We start from the raw sequence: 19,800 nt of genomic DNA, 5'->3' as shown, positions 1-19,800 counted from the left end.
CGGATCCGAGACGGACCTATTTCCTTAATAGCTATTTTTGATTGAAATAGGCCGACGAGATTTCAATTCTCGTCTCGCCTTGCTAGTGGAAAAACACGTTTAGGGTCAAAATTAAGATTTTAGGCGTTATTATAAAAAATTAAAACTAAAAAACTGTAATGATAAGGAATCATCATTATCTTTAGAGTCGACAGATGTCTACTCCCAAAGATCGCCACAACAACACTATAATGCGGGCACTGGAAGATAATCTACAGGTAAAACAAGACTAATTGTTACATAAGTTAATCAATATAAATTTCAATAAATTGGTATGTCATAATATATTTTTCTAGGCACTATAATACATGCATTGACAGACAATGTAAGCGTTGTCTTCTTTCTATTGAAAATCAACAAACAAGTGACAAAACATGACTGATCAAACAGGTTCAATTTAAGGAAGCGCATTTCGCGCTTCTGCGCGAGAAGGCACGCATAATCGTCTCGCTATAGTTTCTAGCTTTTACATTGTATGTTCAAACAATTATATTTGTACACCAAATAGATAATTTTTTATCTGAATCCATGTTTTTTCTGGTGCAATATGTACACAATCTGCTTCATAGACGCTTGACGTCGTACTGCGCCAGCCTTCGTGCCAATTTTCCGTGGATTTGCCAGGCGTCGCGTCGTCGCCGATCGCGGCAGCTCGCGACCTGTTGTTTTGTTCGTATCTAGTTTAATTTGTTACACAATTAACATAAAGTTTATTATGCTACGTAGAATAACATTAAAAAAATTCGATTCCATACCTTACCGCCGCAATTGAACCTAAGCAATGAATTATTCATCCCTTAAAATTAACTTTCTTCATAACTATCATCTTTTGTTAATTTAAATATGTATGTCATTAGAAGCTATTCTCGTATCGGGCTCAAAAATATAATCAGGCTCAAAAATTATAATTGCACTGTCAATGACCACAGTGATTAATACTCTGAGTGCTAGATGAGGAGGGTCTTGGATCAATTCCCTGTTGGACCAATTCAGTGAACAAACATTTCTACATTGGTTCTGTTCTTAATGTTCTGGGTAGTGCCCCAGACTGATTTCATTGCTCTGGTACTGTGTGGTTGTCCAGCACTAATATTGTTGCTAAGATAGTTCTTATTTTATAAATGATGTTTTATCAGATTGTTAAAATAATTAAGGTGCTATTATTTTTAGGAGTCATTCATATTTTTTAATTACACTATTTAATTGTATTACTATTTTATGTCAGCACTAAAAGTTTGACATTTATATTACTAGTAGGTAAGGATAAAGAACATTTTATGATGTGAAGAAAATAAAAATCTTTTTTTTCTAAAAAGTGTCTATAATAATTCTAATTGTCATAGCATTCTGATTTACATTGTCTTTGGTAAAAAATACAAACATCCATAGTAAAAAGCCAGACATAATAAAATTATCACCATAGTACTCACACTGAACTTGAGTTCAAATTATCTACACTTTAGTCTTTATTTGTGTTTTAATACTTTCTTGTATAAAAAATATATTAGTTTTGTTCACCAGTCATTCAATTGCTATACCTTTGCTTGTAAAATAGACATACTCAATTTGCAGATCATATACTGTAGTTAAATGGAATGCGACGTTGCTGATGACAACTACGTACTCCGAAAATCCAAACATAGAGTACACTGAAATAAAAGAAAAAAGATTAAATAATGGCAATCTATATCATGTTTAAAGGTTTTTATGACACTATGAAAATACCATTTAATACGTAAATGTTAATGAATATTGCAGACAGTATAAAGAATATTTACCATACGGTTCACATAGCTTATTATGCCGTAAAAAGAAATAGGCTGCAAAAGCAAACGATCCTACATTGATAAAAAAAGATCTCCACTTTAATTTCACCGAAATTAATTCTATGCTTGTAATGTTCGGCCTCCGTCGATACTTAGTAAGCATCATGCATGTAAAGAACATGTAGAATATTGACGTTCCAATGAATGTTTTAAAACAGACTTCATGGTAAGCTGAAACAAAATAGAAATTAAATTTATTAAGTTATTATGTTGTCATGATTGCCATGCATTGAATATGACACAATTTTTTGGATTTCAAGTTCGCAGTTTGGTTTCAAGAACATTTTTTCATACACTGTAAACATGAATACAATGACTAAATCCTACATTACTTACGATAATAAAGAGATGAAGTCCAATGCGTTAGGCCTAACAGGGCCAGATTTTCTATGACATTTAATATTATTGCCCATTTCACTACCAGGAAGTATTCATCTCTTATTATGTTCATGTAATGCTGACCTCTTAAATAAATTATAAAAAATCTAAAAGGAGCATGGACATATATGGCTACTTTCCATATAGTGTTCTGTGGCTCGTAATTTCCTATGGACGCAGATATAGATGGAAATACATTAGGAACTTTACAATGTGTATTGTTCGCGTTTTCAAAATCCTTATACATAGTAATTATTACACACACGAAGAAGGCTAGTAAAGGCAGTGACACTGTAAAGAAGCATAATTTGGTGACTGGGATTTTGAAAAAGTATTTTTTCTTGGGCACATTGTGTAAAGGTAAGGTAAGATACATTTATGTAAGTACTTATATATGGAAAACAACGATTAACTCATGAGTTTGTTTCTTAAAAATACTATACAACAACACAGCAACGATTGAAATTGAATGACAGTTTCAAGTGTCAACGTCAAAAATAACACTAAAATAATCTACGTTCATTTCCATCAAAATGTAAGCAATTTTTAATACATTATATAGAGATAAATTTTATTATCATTTTGTAAAATATTTTTTTATAGTAGTCAAATACTTAAATTTTTCATTTTCTACCTATCCTCAGAACAGCAAACTTACATAGTATTTGGTGAAAGAATACCATGAACATGAAAACGTTATTTGATGAGTACGGACAAAGGAACGTAATTGTGGTAATTTTATCGATCAAACTCTTCAAACTTATTTTAATGCAAATTCTTCGAATGTAAATATTGATTTTACTTTAATTCGTTGTTGCCTCTGCCCAAAACCATATCCTCAAATTTCCAAATATCAGGTAGCGAATAGCCCCAAGACCAGATTAGTTTTAGTTACATTTGAATTACGATAAAGATCCACCATCGAGCATATGGATGAGATCTACCCATTGAAAACTTGATATGGAAGATATTTTAAAGAAGAACATTTTCCACAATGCGGATTTGGAAAAGCTTTCTCCAGATTACAATCCCTCAAATGTATTGCTACGAATACAAACCAGAAGACAGATAGTGAGTTAAGAACCCTGTGTCTCTGCTTATAATAAGTTTTTTTTATAAATATTTTAATGTATTATTTTGCCTTCAGTACAATTCCCAGATCTAGCATAAATATCAAAGCTTATCGATGCCTTACTTTCTCGAACTCGTATCTTATAAAGAGTGGTTATTTAGGAGATGGCAAAACTTTCTATTTATTTTAAATTTTTTATCAAGGGGGTTAATTTGGATGCATTACTTTAAGAAAAGGTAAAAGCCACTGTGAATATGAAAAAAATGTGATGCGAAATCAGCCTGCAAAATTTGTATATACAATCCATTTTATGCATTTCAGTAACTTTGTGCTAAGATACGAGTTTGAGAAAGTAAGGCGACGTTATGGTACTTACCTCCTTTAATAAAATTCAAACTACCTAATTCTTCGGCCTGTAGGTGCCTAATAATAATAAAATTGCATAAATCTATTTGCGAATTTCTAGGTAAAGGATACTCATTTTCATAGATCTTATAAAACTACTTCGCAAAGGTTAGCACTTTTTCATTATTTGTGGTAAATGCTATTCTTGAGAATTACATTTTTATTTCTTACTTATATTTTCTTGACTACAGAAAAACTTTCAAGCGCCCGAAATATTCTCATCACGCAATGGATAGGGAGATATCAAAATTGCGCAATGATTTTCAGAGCATGAATTTAAAAAATCAATTAATGTTAAAGAAGGCTATTAAAAAACTGGATAGCTTGAAACTAAAAGATATGCCTAGTGATGACGACGATGAATGCAAGAATATTATAAGACCTTTATTAAACGAATTTACAACGGTTGCCACAGAATTAGTCTTATGTAATGACAATGACTTCAAAATTAACGATAAACGAAACATAATAAAGCAGCGTAACAAAGTAATAAAAAGCAAGAAAAATATCAAAGAACCGTTACAAAAAGTTTATGAGTCTGAAGAAGATATTAACGAGAATATAATGCGAATCGAATGCAAACACGTAAACAATCAAGAATTTAGCATAGATAGGGCAAACGTCGAAAACCAAGGTAAAAGTTATCAGGAGACTTTAATCAGTGAAAATTTCAATATTATGGAAGTAAAAGATATAGAGCATACTCCAAACAATTTCAATAACCAACTAAATGATTTACAAACTCTTTTAATAATGATGGCAATTTCACCAAAGCCCAATGACTGTGACAGTTTTAATAGTCCTAATAGCAATTGTTACGAAAGTGGTCATGATATTATAAAGAGTCCACGAAATAGCAAAGTAACTTTAAATGCACTTTTGGAGAAAGATATACAAATACGTGATTTTTTAAATGTAACTTCAATAGGAGTAGAAATTGATGACAGAGAGAAACAGATTGTGAAGAAGTATGCAGAGAAGTGGAAACTTTATGCGAATAAAAAGAAGAATAATCAGCGACGGGATGCACTGAATAATTTCTTCGATAAACTAACCAAGAAAAAAATGAGTGTGTTAACACAGTCTCCTGAATCTATTGATAAAGCTAAATTAATAGCAACTGATTTTAATCGATATCAACACAGGTATTACATGTATAAACACAAAATTATAATTATTTTCTTTAGAAACTTTGATATGTAGTGCATAGATGGGTAGGTATATATTATTATTTATTTGATGTCTCATTTAATACTTGAATTGCAACATTACATTTCAGATACAAAATGCAGAAGCACATAATCGCTCTTCAAAAAGCTAAGCTAGAAGAGCAAAGAAGAATAATTGATGAGCTAAAGTATAACAAAATTATAGAAGCTTCTAAACAATCGGTGGATGAACTGAAAGAGGCTGTTCGAAAAACGTATTATGATATTGATAGGCAGTTGAAACCCAAAGTAAAATGTTTGACGAATGAGTTAAAGATACCCGACGTTGAAGGTAAGTAAGCACAGCCAAATAAATATATAAATACTAGTAGTTAATATATAGTTATTCTTGGGAATTATTTAATTTTTCAGAACCCTTAGTATTGCATTGCCTAAAAATGCCGCAGTTTCTCCAAAGAATGGAAAAGAGAGCTCGAGAACGGGAAGAAAAACATGCAATGATAAAAGAGAGACGCAGGCAAATGGAAGAGGAACGTATACGACTTAAGCAACAGGTAAACAATAATAATAGTTACCCAAGTCCTCTAATTGTTAGAGGAGGCATGTGCCCAACAGTGGCACTGTGGAACCTAAACGGTTCCTCACCAAGTTTTCCTTCACTGAAAAGCTCATGGTAAATTTCAAATTAAATTTCACACAAATTCCGAACTTAGACGTGTAAGCCCGGAATCGTACACATGACCTTCGCACGAGAGGCGGTAGGTTACGACATTACGCTACAGCGACATAACAGGTAAACAAACAAAAAGAAATGATAATCGAATGTAATTTTTAACAATGTATGACTTGTTGAAATTGCAGGAGGAATTGGCAAAAGCAGCAATGGATAAAGAAGATAAAATAAAGAGAATAAAAGAATTAAGAGATAAAAGAAAAAAAGACAAAGTAGAAAGTATTAGGAAAAAACAGCATACTGAAAGAATGAGAGCTCTTAGAGTTATGGCAGAATTACATTATGAGAAGAACTTGATGGCTAAGTACGGAATACGACCTTTGAGAATGATTATAGAAATAAAAAGGGATAATGTAGAAAAGGCGAAGGCACATTACACATTTCAACTTAAGAAAAATATTTTCTTAAATTGGATGTGGTATACGGAGGACATGTGGTATGAAAGAAACTTTAAGGCAGAAGATTTATGTAGAAAAAAGTTACTGCGTAAAAGTTTTGAAGCTTTGAAAAAGGTTGTCTTTTATTGAACCTATGCAAATTTAAATACTGGTCTTATAGTCTTGAGCTTATAGTTTAATAAATTTTCAGAACTACCATGGCTTTGTGATAAAAAAGCAAGTTGCGGAAGACTACTATGACCTGTATGTTACGCAATTGGTTTTCAGAAAATTGCGGGAAGCCATGCAAATTATTAAAATTGAGAACACATTAAAATGTCAAAAGGCAACTCTATATTTTCAAAGGTAAGTACCTAAACCATTCGTTGGTCTTTTGAATATGTTTAATACACGTACCTGATTAATTAGTTTCACTATTTTAGCAACCTGCTATTCAAAACGTTCACTTGTTGGAGAACATTGCCGGCACTAAATGCCCTCAAAAGGGAACAAGAGGCGCGAAAAGCGAGGTGGAGAGAGAAAGTTCTGCAAGTTGTCCCTGACTATACACCTCCTGATGATTAGGATTTTGGTGCTTGACGAACACATTTTTTATAACTATATCTAGGTATATACTAGCGTAGGTACAGCCTTTTTTATAACTCCAATGATTCGTATACATATAGTTGCAAGTAGTAACGGGTCTGGTTCTTATTGTTATCGTGTCACTATAATGCACATCGTGGTGAAAGGATTTAGCAGTCGGCGTAACGTACTCGTCGATTGTTGCCGCGGATTCTCCAGACGTACAGGACAGGAATGGTACGCTGTTCCTTTCGTGCACCCTGGGTTTAGTTTTTAAATTATGTAACAGGTAAAATAAAATGCTTTTAATTTGATTAAGTAGTAAATAATTTATTTAAATACAAAATACCTAAATACATACGCGTAATGGTAAATTTATCTACCATGGACAGAAAAGTAAAATAATAAATTGCATTAGAAGAGATCTTTTTTGGGTTCTAGCTAAAAGATATGTAATATTTTACAATCTATTCATAAGTATAAAACAAAAGCTTTTTATACATAACTTTGTATACTAGAACAATAAATAATTAACTCTTATTTCTCACAATGTTTTACCTGAGTCTTTTCGTTTCCTTTTCTTCATATTTATATACATTAAAATAACAGTAGGTGTGTTAACATAAAGCAAAGCCTCTTTCGCGATATCATGAAATGAATTTTATATGTATATTCATTGACCTAGGTCAATGTGTATATTCATCCACAATGACTACCAGTGTCTATTCAAGAGAGCTCTCAATTATCACTTAGTTTCAGTACTCTGGTTAGTTATCAAAGTGAAAATAGACCCATTTGCAGATATTTCGTTTTAGTCCTCCAGAATTTATTTTTCATACATCAAATGCGTCTACAAATTTTTGTAATGGGTTTTCTAGAAGATTTGTAAAAGTTACATTTAAGACAAGACTAATTTATTGAAATAACTTAAAAGTGGCTTACTTTATTATTATAGAACTTACCACACTTCGGAATGACATTATACAATTGGTGCAGTAACACAAGAATAACAACCAATAGATATCCTAATCCATAAATACAGGTTACAAATATTAACGCCGTCCTGTAAACAAGATAATCTAGATATTATTTAATATTTTCAACACTTTACAAAGATTTACGAAAAGAAAATTGGTTTTGATAGCGAACCTTAGGTTTGTGAACCAAATATTTTCAATATATTTTTATTATTTTATTTTAAGCCAAACGTTGTAGGTAGCTATTATTTATTAAACATTGATTTGTCTTAAAGTATCTAATGGAGATGGTAAAGCAGGATTCGCTTATAAGTAGTAGATTCAGTATTTTACTGACTTCATTAGCAATAAGCTATAAACTGCTAGTTTACCTGAATTGTGCATACACATGATCACAGTTCTCAGGTAACACAATACTGCCAAACGACATGAAAGGGTGACATGCGGTTGTGAGACCATAGTTGGTTCCAACTACGATGGTTGCAAAGGCACATATTTGAGCAAATAGAAAATATTTGTAGTTAGGCCGAAATACACAGCAGTCCCACCTGTAAAATAATTAAAACAAATATAAAGTTGTACACACAAATAAGTTTCACCAATTTGGTTGTGTAGGTAATTGCAGATAGCTGATATGATAACAATTAAAGCCAAACAATATAAAACACTCAATTTGATGAGTAATCCCTTTACCATATAGAATGGAATAGCCTTTCATTTACTTCTATCTGGCATATTTGGCAGTACTGTGAATCTGCTGTTAGAACTGGGCTGAAAATAATAATATAAGTGAATATAACAATAATTTTTATTATACAGCTTTTAAAATAGGTATCAGTCAGTACCTAAAATATAGGGATAATTATTTCCGAAATTTCTGTGCGTGAGTGAGGCCATTTTAAGGTATTACGTATTGTACATAGTATATGCTACTCCCGCCTGTTCCGCGCGTCAATGTCTACTCTAAGTCGCTCGGAGCTTAGGGTTATCACATTATTAATTTAGCTGTGGTGTATAGCGGTACCTGCAATGAACACTACGCTAACTTAATTTTTGGACCTGTACCTGTTTTATTTTGTGTCTTTGTTTTTTTCACAAAATCCGTTTTCTTGTTTTTTTTTTCGAATTTTTTTTTGTAGCTTTGGTTTTTTCATCACGAAATTCGGAAAGCATAATGTTAGTAAATAAATATGGCTTTTTACAAAAATAACAGAAAATGATCAAAAAATTAAGTTGGCGTAATGTTCATTGGAGGTATCGATAGGTTGTGCAACATAACTTGAAAAAATTAAGGTATTCACATGGTATTCATCACAGTATTCTCATGCTAATCGTATATTGAAATAACCTTTGTTAAATGCAGTAGCTTATACCAGTATCGCAATTAGTATTTAATTTTTAACCGACTTCAAAAAAGGAGCGGGTTCTCAATTGTACTGTATTTTTATGTATTATATGTACATATGTGACCCGAAAGCTCCGGCATTTATGAACCGATTTTGATGATTCTTTTTTTTGTTGGAAAGGGGGTAAATTTGAAGAAAATATTCCACCTCTAAGAGTGGCAAACTAGGGGATGAATCCGGTTTCGCGCACTTTCCGGTAACCGATTTCAATAAAGCTTGGCAAATAGATGTAATTCCACGAACTTTTGAAGTTGGTTTTTTAGTACCCTGTACTGAGATTATTGTGATAGCAAGTAACGGGACGAACCAGCCGTGCGTCTAGTGGCAAGCGTCACGCCTGTCCATAACAGTTGCAGGCCACAGGTGCCACTCAGGGCTTTAAATCGCAAAGATTTGAGGGGCACTGCCACTGCACCCGTCACCCTGAGATATTAGTTGAAAAATTCCATGTGTCGGTAATTTCACCAGCACCTTTACCCTTCAAAACAGACACGCAGGAATGCTCACATTGCCGATTGGCGGCATATTTTTTATTAAGAAAGTATCTCGATTATGGGATTATGCTCTCTTGTTCAAACAATAAACAGGTCTCCTATTTGATGTTATTTTACACTGAGTGGTGCGTGTGACGACCCGCACTGTGCAACTCGAGCGCACCGCAAGATTATGAAAACGGTGCGCGGCCGGCGGCGGCAGCGGCGCGACGTACCCAAACCAAGGCGCGCTGCTACGTTTGTACGAAGTTACACTGCTTGTCTTATTAAACAGAGAACTGTGCATTAATAAATACTAGACATTTTTTTTAAATTATCAATAATTCGGAATTTCGCCATGTTACAGTGTATAAATTGTTTGATATGTAGGTAGTGCTTTTTGTTAATATATTAATTATAAACTGTTTCTTTGTTAGAATTGAGTTAGTATACAATTCTTAAAATTATGACTGGTATTATATTTAGCTTGCAAGCAGATATAAAAGGATTATTACATGTTTTTAATTTTAAATTAATATTTCTCGATTGGTCGGGAATGAATGGGCTAGCCTTGTATGTTGGGGATTTCCGGAATAGTCTTCCCTAAATTCTACTAGGATTTAGATAGCCGAGATTTTGGTAATAATCTAAATATTTTTTATTATAAGAAATTTCCATAAAAGAGTATCAACTTATTAGCACTGTTTCCCCTTGTACAGTAATGTTAATACATTATACATAATGACTTTTTGTCCCCTGTTCATGGGTCTTTACAAAGAATTGTAAGAAACAATGGTTCATTAGTATTCCAATGTAGTGATATATTATATATATGTACTTATTTTTACCTGTATTCTTTTCCTTTAGAGGAACCAGTGAGTTCATGATCAGCAATTGCTTTCATTTTGTAAAATAAATAACAGGTGCAAGCAACTAGAGTCACAAAAACGAAGTTTTCAATGATAGTGATTTGAAAGAATTTCACCACTACTAACTGGTACACCAGGTACATGTACAGCATTGATGACAATGTCCATGAGAAGAAAAATGGAGACCTGCAAAATATATTTAAAAAAATGTATAGAGGCTTAACTATGCTTCTAATTTACTACTCTGTTGTGTTAGTGCAGTATTTAACTGTCAGCAGAGCTGTGACCATGAGATCTGTAAAGAGCTCGAAACGTTGGTTTGTCTGTAAAAACAAATATACTAGATTCTAGAACTGAAAAAATAGTTGTATTAATCTTGAAAACCTCTATAATAAACTCTTCATCCATTGACCTTTGCAGACAGGTAAGAACTAAATATTGCAAGTTGCTTGGGAAAAGGTTGATGTTTACAGAATATAACCACAGGCTAAAATAAAATTCTCTCAGCTTTAACCAGCAGGTCTGTACAGTAGGTAGGTATTATAAATTCCTGGACACATAATTGGAGCCACCTTGCATTTTCAGTGTTAAATGGCCTAAGTTTGATTAATCAAATAACTATTAAGCTATTTTCATATTGGTATACTAAACATTGCACTGTGATTCCCCCATAGGCCATAAATCAAAAAAAATCATTGGCTTATCCCGGTTAGATCAACTCACTAAGTTAGTAACTAGTTAACAAGCTTCCAAAAACTATAAATATCAATGTAATTAGGTCACGTTATCATTCACTTTTGTGCATCAGAAGTGAGCGCATCGCGAGACTAATTATCACCACGTGTGAGTCATCGAAACTTAATCACTTTGTTTTTGAGTGTCACTATTCCAAATCAAGTGTTTACGTGTTGTGAAAGCATGGAGATCCAAGAGCATGGTATGTACTTTTATTATCAATTTTTTTTAATTTTTTTTATGCATACTTTTTTTTATATAATTTTTTTATTGAAGGCAGTTTTTTTGGTGAAAATTTTTGGCATAACTTAATTTCCTTTAGACCTACAACTTTTGGCTGCGCTGAGCTGCACCTGAGGTATATGGTTTTTGAATAAGGAGTATGTCCTTATTAAGAGCTATAAGTTTCATTTGCATCTTGCTGCCTCTTCTTGGCTTAAAGGGGTGTCAAAGTATGCATGTCCATAGTATTGAATTTTTAATTTTTTTTTAAGTTCAGCTTTCATATTGTTTTAGGTACATTTTTCAAATGTTCTGTATCGAGGATGACAATTTTTGATATTTGGCACTCTAAAGTGGGTAATCCAAATGAAAAAATGCAACACGTCCTGAGCACTTTGACCGAAACATCATCCCTTTCTGACGACATCGAAAATATTGATTTAGAGACTTTAAGCCTTAAAATTAAGAATATTTGTAAACGAATTTCCCACTACTGGGCAAAGTCGAATCGTACTAGATCTAAATTCTTAGAAAAATATTCAGATTGGCTGCATGTCGTTGAAAATATTGATGTACAGCGAACTGAGTTACGTGTATCTCAGAGCTTTGACGAAGTTAAACCATCAACTTCTTCATCGCATGGCCGTCCGAGAATTAACTTTGACGACACCAGTAAACGTACAAAAAGGAGAAGATTGGCTAGTTTGTCTAACCAAGACCCTTCTCTTGTACAGTCATTGCTCAATGCGTCCGATAGCTTGTCTTGTCCTGAAATCGATTCTAGCGAAGTTTTATCGCTCATTGTTGAAGCTCAGTTAACTCGACATCAATATATATTAGTAAAGAAATTTATAGACAATAAGTTTTCAAAAACCATTTTCCCATCTTACCAAAGTGTCGTGGAATCTAAAAAACACTGTTATCCTTCAGATATTACTGTTACAGAATCATCCGCCGAAGTCGAACTTCAAAGTTTATTAGATCATACTGCCAATCGGATTCTCAAGTCTCAAAAAGATGTTTTGGATAGTGTACCTAATGAGTCTCTAGATAAGATATCTTTGATAGGGAAATGGGGTTTCGATGGCAGTACAGGGCATTCAGAATATAAACAGTGTTTTTCTGACTCCACTCTTGAAGACAGTAGCCTGTTTGTTACTTCGTATGTGCCACTTCAGCTTGTTTTGACAACAGATAACAAAGAAAATTCAGTAGTTTTGTGGAAAAATCCTCGTCCTTCATCAACTCGATACTGTCGTCCTATACGCCTCCGATATTTGAAGGAATCGACTGCAGTGTCAGTTGAGGAAGAAGCTCATTTTAAAGATAAAATAAGGAACTTGCAGCCTATTTTATACTGTTTTCAAGGAAGAAGATCGCGAATATCGCATTACTCATTGTTTGCAACTTACTATGGTAGATGGTAAAGTGTGTAATGCACTTAGTGGTGTTTCTTCATCAAAATGTTTTATTTGTAACGCCTTGCCCAGTGAAATGAACAAAATTGACGAATGTTTAAATAAGGAAGTCGATGAGAGTAAATATGAATTTGGTTTATCACCTCTTCACGCGTTAATACGTTTTTTTGAATATTTTGTTCATGTCGCGTACAAGTTAGATGTTAGGAAATGGCAAGCTAGGTCCGCTAATGACAAAATGCTTGTTGCTGCAAAAAAATCATATGTTCAGACTCAATTTAGAGAAAGATTAGGGCTTATAGTGGATAAGCCTAAAAGTGGCGGAAGCGGAACATCAAACGATGGTAATACAGCCAGGCGGTTTTTCTCGAATTCAGAAATTTCCGCTGAAATTACTGGGATCAAGAAGGATCTCCTAGATCGTTGCTGGATCATCCTTCAATGTTTAAATTCGGGATATAATATTAATAAGACGAACTTCGAAGAGTTCGCTTTAGAGACGGCTCGGCAGTTAGTTGCCGAGTATCCGTGGTATAACATGCCTGCTTCCGTTCACAAAGTTCTAATTCATGGTGCTAATGTTATAGATTACGGTTTGTTGTCAATCGGAGAGTTGTCTGAAGAAGCAGCTGAAGCGACTAACAAATACATCAAGTCTTTTAGGAAAAATCATACGCGTAAAATGAGTCGCATTGTGACCAACACAGATTTAGTAAATAGGCTGCTTCTTCATTCAGATCCCTTCATAACAGGTCTACGAAAGTTACCTGTTAAAAAAAAAGGTGTACTGTCAAAAGCTGTATTAGACTTGTTATGTATTTAAAGTTAATATTGTTGAGATTTAATGTATTTTGGTATAATTTGTGTTTTGTTTGTATTTTGTAAAATGAACTTTTTTATGTATTTTTATTGTTTTAATTTATTCATTTGTGGTTATTGTTAATACAAATAATCATTATTTACACAGTTTTACCATTAAAAGTCGCAGTATAAAATGTTTTAGATACATCGTCTAAAAACAAAATTACTGCGAGACATTTTTACACCTAAATATTGTCAAATATTTTTTAAAATGTATAATTTTATTAATTTACGTTTACCTAATCATATTTTAACGTAATAAAATAAAAAAATAATAATAATTTCGGAGTTACGTATTTATGACCGCCTTAGTATGGAGCGTGAATCACCGTGCATTGTTTCCATAAGTTCTTAATGAAAATTAAAATTTATAAAACCGAGGAAAATTTTATTACTTAATTGAAATTATTTAAATTTAAATAACAAAGAATTATTATTATTCATAATTTGAATTAATAAAATTTTCAATGATAACAACATTTTGGTGTTCTGCTCTATAAGAATAACAATGCAAGGTGGCTCGATTTGTGTCCGAAAGTAGATATATAGGATAAATTGATTAGGTACATCTTGAGGGATCTACACCTACAAATGTCATTATCAAATTTTGAAAGGATTTACATAGCGCATTCAAGTGGGCTTAGTATCATAATGAATATCACAGAATATGTTTATTTGCCAGAATTCAGTAATTACATGTCTTAAATAAAACAAGACACTATTGGATATTCAACCTGTAAGCAGATGCAAATTGGATTGGAATTTCTTGCTTCATCTCTACAGTTAATTGTATTTTAAACAAATGTAAATTAGTGTTGTGAATTCTTAGTATTCTTTATTACTATAGAAGCAACGTGTCAAAAGCCATTTTGTGAATTGTGGAGCATCGGAACAAAAATTGATAAGTCTCATTTGGTTCATTCTTCTTTTTTAATGCAAAACAGTAGTTTCTGAATATTTTTTGAATTATTTATCCAACCTTAACAACGATCGCTCTCCAGCTTCTTTCAAAATATGTATCAAATGCATTGACCTACCAATAAATGGACGTCGGCTTCGCGCTAAAAAGTGTCCGCACCTGTAGGGCGTTAAAATCGCATACAGAGCATCAATCGCGCAACAGTCTTCGTTTGTTCAACTGACAGCGCGGTTGTCAATCATGCAGTACCAATATTATAACTTGTAAAAATTAATGCAGTAAAGTGTACAAACAGGATTTTGTATCATATTTTCACTAAACAAATATATTGTGTTACAATAGTTCTCATTTTAAAGTGTTATTTTGTACAGTTTTACAGTATTTAATTTATTTATAAATGAAACTATTTTTCCGGATTTAAATCGCGTATATTTGTTTTTTCAAACAAACCGACGTTTCGGGACCTTTACAGGTCCCATGGTCACGGTTGACTGAGGTGGCTGATACTACACATTCATTGAAGTTTGACAAACCCCAGGTCCTTGCAAAAGAAGTCCGTTATCTACCCAGGATGCTGCGAGAGGCCATTGAAATTAAAAAACATCCTAATTTCAACAGGGAAGATGGTTTTCAGTACCACCAGTTTGGGATCCAGATTTCCTCTAATGAAAAATCCCAAACAGACATAAGACTGCAGTACTAATTAATATGTTTTAGTTTATTCTAATTTCTATTAATAATTAATAATAAATTAAACTTAATAAAAATTCACAGAAAAAACACTCAGAAAAAATTCCTTCGATCCGGTCGGATTCGAACCGACGTCTTCTTGCATACCGTGCCAGAGAAGCACATAGAAAAATTCGTGAGGTCCGTTGGTTCATTCCATGGCTTAGTTGGTATAGCGTCTGCCACGGTATGCAAGAAGACGTCGGTTCGAATCCGACCGGATCGAAGGAATTTTTTCTGAGTGTTCGTTCTTTGTATTAATAATTATAACAAACTAGTGGAGTAATTTCACAAAAAAAAAAAATTGAATATCAATTCAATAAAAATTTTAATTAATAAAAATTAATTCAATAAAATAATTTGTAAAACTTAATGTAGCATAAATTGGAATGTTTTCTTTGTAAAATTAAAAATAAGGTATTTAATTAATAACTATTGTAACTATAGTGAAAAAATATTATGGTTTGCATTAATATTAGACATAGGTTGAAGACTGTACCACCTCAGTCAACCGTGACCATGGGACCTGTAAAGGGCCCGAAACGTCGGTTTGTTTGAAAAAACAAATATACGCGATTTAAATCCGAAAAAATAGTTTCATTTCCTATGTGTAACAATCGCGAAAACCTAAGAACTCGTTATTTATAAATGAATCGTAAATATAAATGACAAAAGCACACAAAATAATTAAATAGCTAACTGTTCTTTTTCTACACATTGCATGCGCAAAAGATGGAAAGAGACCCATTACGTCAGTTTCAAGAAGCTTATATAAACTTATTGGTCATTTTCAATTGTTTGAACCACAAGCGATTGAAATATTTAGAACAAAGAAACTATAGAGTCGCTTTGATTTTAATAGTATTTTTAAAATGATTTTTTTATTAAATGTTAGCAATAACTAACAAAATATTGTTGTACTCGTTTTACGGCTTGGGATTACCTATCAGAAGTCAGAAAATACATTTGCCCGAAATAACATTAGCTTGAATTCTCATAATGTCAAATGTATTTTTTAGGAAGATTACAAAACAAAAGCTAATTTTGGCTTTGTGAAAAGCATCAAAATTTCTCAAAAGCGTAGCGGTTTTATTGTAAATCAGTTTTCGGGATTACGGATATTTGAGTTTACATTTTGTTGGAATATCGGCACATTTTTTATGGTACATGCTTTTTTTATTTTTACATTTGTAGTAATATTTGTATGTATGTATCTACCCAACTCTTTATTTATAATCCTTAAGTGAATTTGTAAAAAAATCGACATAATAATATATATAAAAATTAATTAATAATTACGAGAAAGGCTACTCCATTACTCTTGTGTTCAAGTAATTTTCAGTCGAAGCTAAATATGGTGCATTTTGTTAAGTTTCCAGTAGAAGCTGAATATGGTGTTTTTGGGCCCTTAAATTGTTGCAAGCAAAATTAGGCAGTACTGCAATGATGGTACAATTTAAATTAAATGTTTTAGTTTTTTATATATCGTTACATGTTACTTTGTTTGTATAGGTTAACTTCGGACATTTCTTTCGTGGTTTTTGTATTAGACCCGATGTCCATTTATTGGTAGGTCAATGATCAAATGCATAAACCTAAACACAATGCGATAAATCCATTCAATGGGACTTGACAAAACTTCGAATCGAAATTTATAAGATTTATTGGTTTTTATTCTGTGAATAAGGTCGAATAGATATTCGAAGTGTAGATACACTTTACCACAGATTTTAGAAAATTGAGCATAAGTGTTGACAAACACACAAATATTAATAATGTACATGCCTGGCAAAAACTGCACATTCAGCTTTTTGAACAAGGGTTTGCAGCTCTCATTGAATAACTGTTTTGTAATTGACTATGTCCAACTAATTACAAACTCACCTATTCTTTTTCCTTGGTCGTGATATCACATACAAGACACCCATCCCAGTCATACCCATGAGAATCACTGTGGTGTTCAAGGATATTGTACCTGTTACCAGTATTATAGGCACAATTATAAATGGCAAAATAGCATCTGGATCTACTTTCTTCGACCCAGAACAAATTGACCCAGATAAAATATCACCTATAGTTATTGTTGATAGCGTAACCATTTTCTGTGTTGACATTATTTATTTCAATAATAAGTATTCTTCTTTTATTCGACGGCGCTATTCGAATTCGTTCAAGTTCAACTTCAACTTTTGTATCTATGGCTCCGTCGTTGTTAATTTTTAAGTTGTTGACTTGCTTGACATGACATTAGGCTTATAAATTATCGATATTTTTAAATGTCGATACATATATAACGGAATTTTTAAATGTCAAAAATCGATTATTCATTTCGGCTTCAAGTTCATGTCCAACACAATTTATACATTATATTTTTTTGTCGCAGTTCATTGTCCAATGTCATTTGCTCCTGACAAGAAAAACTATTATCCTTTCGCGCTCCTGCTAGTAAAGGTTTGAAGGATTGGTTCAGTGCAGTCTCAAAGTACTTTTTTTGGAACACTCCAATCAAAATATCGACATGTTTTTCTCTATAAATATCGATATAGTTTGTAAATGTCAAATTGACAGCATATAAAATATAAATTTTAGTCAATGAATTCACATGGCAGTCTTTACTTATTTGAAATCTATAAATTAATGATATGTTAAATGTTTTTTGACATTTTATACACTATCTATTGAAATTGCATTTGAATTATAGTTGTGCGTTTTATGCCTTCAATACATTGACTTACAATTATATGGACGTCGGGTCCGCGCTAAAAAGTGTCCGAACTTATAGGGCGTTAAAATCGTATACAGAGCGTCATTCACGCTTTAGTCTTCGTTTGTTCGACTGACAGCGAAGCAAGCAAAATTAGACAGTACTGCGATGACATTACAATTTAAATTCAACGTTTTAGCTTTTTCATATTCCTTTACATGTCACTTCGTTGAAATAGGTTGACTTGGGACATTTTTTTCGTGGTTTTTGTATTAGACCCGTCGTCCATTTATTTGTAAGTCAATGCTTCAATATAAGTAATACGAAACACTTCACTAATCTATAGATCGTTCAGAATACATCAGAAAAATAAAACTATAACACGATGGAGATATCATTTTCTTCAAATTAAAGTCTATCGACTTTAACTCATCCCTATGACAAACGTCAAATGATGAGTCACCATCCTTTTTTTTTAACTAGATTTTTAACGGCTTTGGCATAATGCCATACAGCCTATTCTTTCTTTTTCTTTTCTTCATTTTGGTTTCACTTTGTAAATAGTTTCAATCTTCATATGACTCAAAAGTGAAAATGATGTAACTGTAAATAACTTCATAACATTTTACGTTTTCAAGTAGAGGTGGCAGGAGGCGGGGAATGTCTTCCTCTTCATAAATCTTCATTAGGCCATCTACTAGCAGTAACCTTTCTACGTTGAAGTCAGGACAATGCAGAATGAGATGATCCAAATTTGCTGCAGCAGAATCACAGTACCTATTAACATTGATCAGAGGACATGATCTTGATTCGTTTTAAGTGTGCTGGAAATTTGCCGTGTCCAAATCTCATTCTGTTCATTGTTGTAATAAATTTTCTAGAGGGTGATTTACATTTAAAATACCAAGGTTTAGGTGGGATTCTTTTTTGAATTTGACCATACCAACTTCCTTTAAAATTTTTGGAGCTTTCCCATTGTTTATGCCATTGTCCGAACACTTGGGATTTTAAAACTGTGTTGAAGTCTGTCATGGGAACTGGCGGAGGATCATGGGAATTGGGTATTAACGATTGTTTATGTTTGGAACTTCAATCTTCATTAGTTTGTCAACTGTTTCATTGCCAGTTATCCCTGAGTGTGAAGGCACCCATATAAATTCAACTTATCTATTTTGATTTTCTAACTATATTTCTCTGATACTAGTTAAGTAAATGTTATTTTTGTAAGAAATATGCACATCTGCAGACATGTAAGAACACTCAATGAGTCGGTAACAATTAAAAACTTTTCTGTATCTCTTATTCCTATGATATATTGCAAAGCGGTATATATGGCGTAGGCCTTTGCTGTAAATATGGATGCGTACTTATCCCACATAAAACATCTTCCAAACTTTGCTTCACATTCGTGTTAGGCAGCCTTAGTACTTTCTTCTGTCTTTGAACCATCGGTGTAGATTTTACGAAAGTCCTGTTTCTCACTATTTACAAAATGCAAAAATTCTGTATTATTAGTCACTTTTTCGACACAAATTTTAGGGATACTGGTTTGAATTTCTAATGTACTGAAATCCTATTTTTCTCTATGGTCTACGCTTTTACATATACATTGGAGTTCTTTCAAATGGCCACTTTGTAAAAGAGTATTAGTTTTACATACTTCTTATTATCTAAAATTTTAACATACAATTTTTCGGTAAGATACTTAAGTTTTACTAAAATAGGAGGGATGCCGGCTTCAATTTCTAACGAGTTAATTGGTGTAGAGCATTTAGCCCCAGTGATAATTCTTAACCCTTTATTTTGCATAACTTGTAATTTATGATACAAATTAGAAATAATAAGTTTTCCATAAACTACTAATCCATAGTCCTAGTGGCTTCTAACTATAGCTTTAAAAATG

At 32.7% G+C, this 19,800-nt stretch overlaps 3 protein-coding genes and 1 long non-coding RNA gene across 5 annotated transcripts; 2 read left to right on the top strand and 2 right to left on the bottom strand.

Annotated features, from left to right (window-relative positions):
• Nucleotides 1-1,441: 1,441 nt before the first annotated feature.
• LOC113227129 (post-GPI attachment to proteins factor 2) lies at nt 1,442-2,634 on the bottom strand. The gene is made up of 3 exons (XM_026460007.1): nt 2,202-2,634; nt 1,818-2,036; nt 1,442-1,688 (listed from the first exon to the last, which is right to left on the bottom strand). The coding sequence occupies exons 1-3, from the start codon at nt 2,617-2,619 to the stop codon at nt 1,561-1,563; spliced, it is 765 nt and encodes a 254-aa protein (XP_026315792.1). The 5' UTR covers nt 2,620-2,634; the 3' UTR covers nt 1,442-1,560.
• Nucleotides 2,635-3,065: 431 nt separating this feature from the next.
• On the top strand, nt 3,066-3,926 carry LOC113227195. Its single transcript, XR_003310178.1, has 3 exons — nt 3,066-3,314; nt 3,782-3,828; nt 3,912-3,926. It is a non-coding gene; the product is annotated as an uncharacterized LOC113227195 (long non-coding RNA).
• Nucleotides 3,927-3,929: 3 nt separating this feature from the next.
• LOC113227100 (coiled-coil domain-containing protein 191) lies at nt 3,930-6,713 on the top strand. The gene is made up of 6 exons (XM_026459972.1): nt 3,930-4,865; nt 5,000-5,220; nt 5,301-5,443; nt 5,751-6,134; nt 6,211-6,365; nt 6,443-6,713. The coding sequence occupies exons 1-6, from the start codon at nt 3,949-3,951 to the stop codon at nt 6,582-6,584; spliced, it is 1,962 nt and encodes a 653-aa protein (XP_026315757.1). The 5' UTR covers nt 3,930-3,948; the 3' UTR covers nt 6,585-6,713.
• Nucleotides 6,714-7,113: 400 nt separating this feature from the next.
• Nucleotides 7,114-17,631, bottom strand: LOC113227002 (palmitoyltransferase ZDHHC23). Of its 2 annotated transcripts, XM_026459856.1 has the most exons (7): nt 17,265-17,631; nt 17,078-17,168; nt 10,289-10,495; nt 8,255-8,332; nt 7,933-8,109; nt 7,547-7,647; nt 7,114-7,458 (listed from the first exon to the last, which is right to left on the bottom strand). In XM_026459856.1, the coding sequence occupies exons 1-7, from the start codon at nt 17,305-17,307 to the stop codon at nt 7,418-7,420; spliced, it is 738 nt and encodes a 245-aa protein (XP_026315641.1). In that variant the 5' UTR covers nt 17,308-17,631; the 3' UTR covers nt 7,114-7,417. The 2 variants fall into 2 exon arrangements, with proteins under 2 accessions (XP_026315641.1, XP_026315640.1); XM_026459855.1 differs by having other exon boundaries at nt 17,078-17,631.
• Nucleotides 17,632-19,800: the final 2,169 nt, after the last annotated feature.

The sequence above is a fragment of the Hyposmocoma kahamanoa genome, unplaced genomic scaffold (genome assembly GCF_003589595.1).
Source record: "Hyposmocoma kahamanoa isolate Upper Pololo Valley unplaced genomic scaffold, ASM358959v1 202, whole genome shotgun sequence".
NCBI lineage: Eukaryota > Metazoa > Arthropoda > Insecta > Lepidoptera > Cosmopterigidae > Hyposmocoma > Hyposmocoma kahamanoa.
This window is presented reverse-complemented; position numbering and strand designations above follow the sequence as displayed.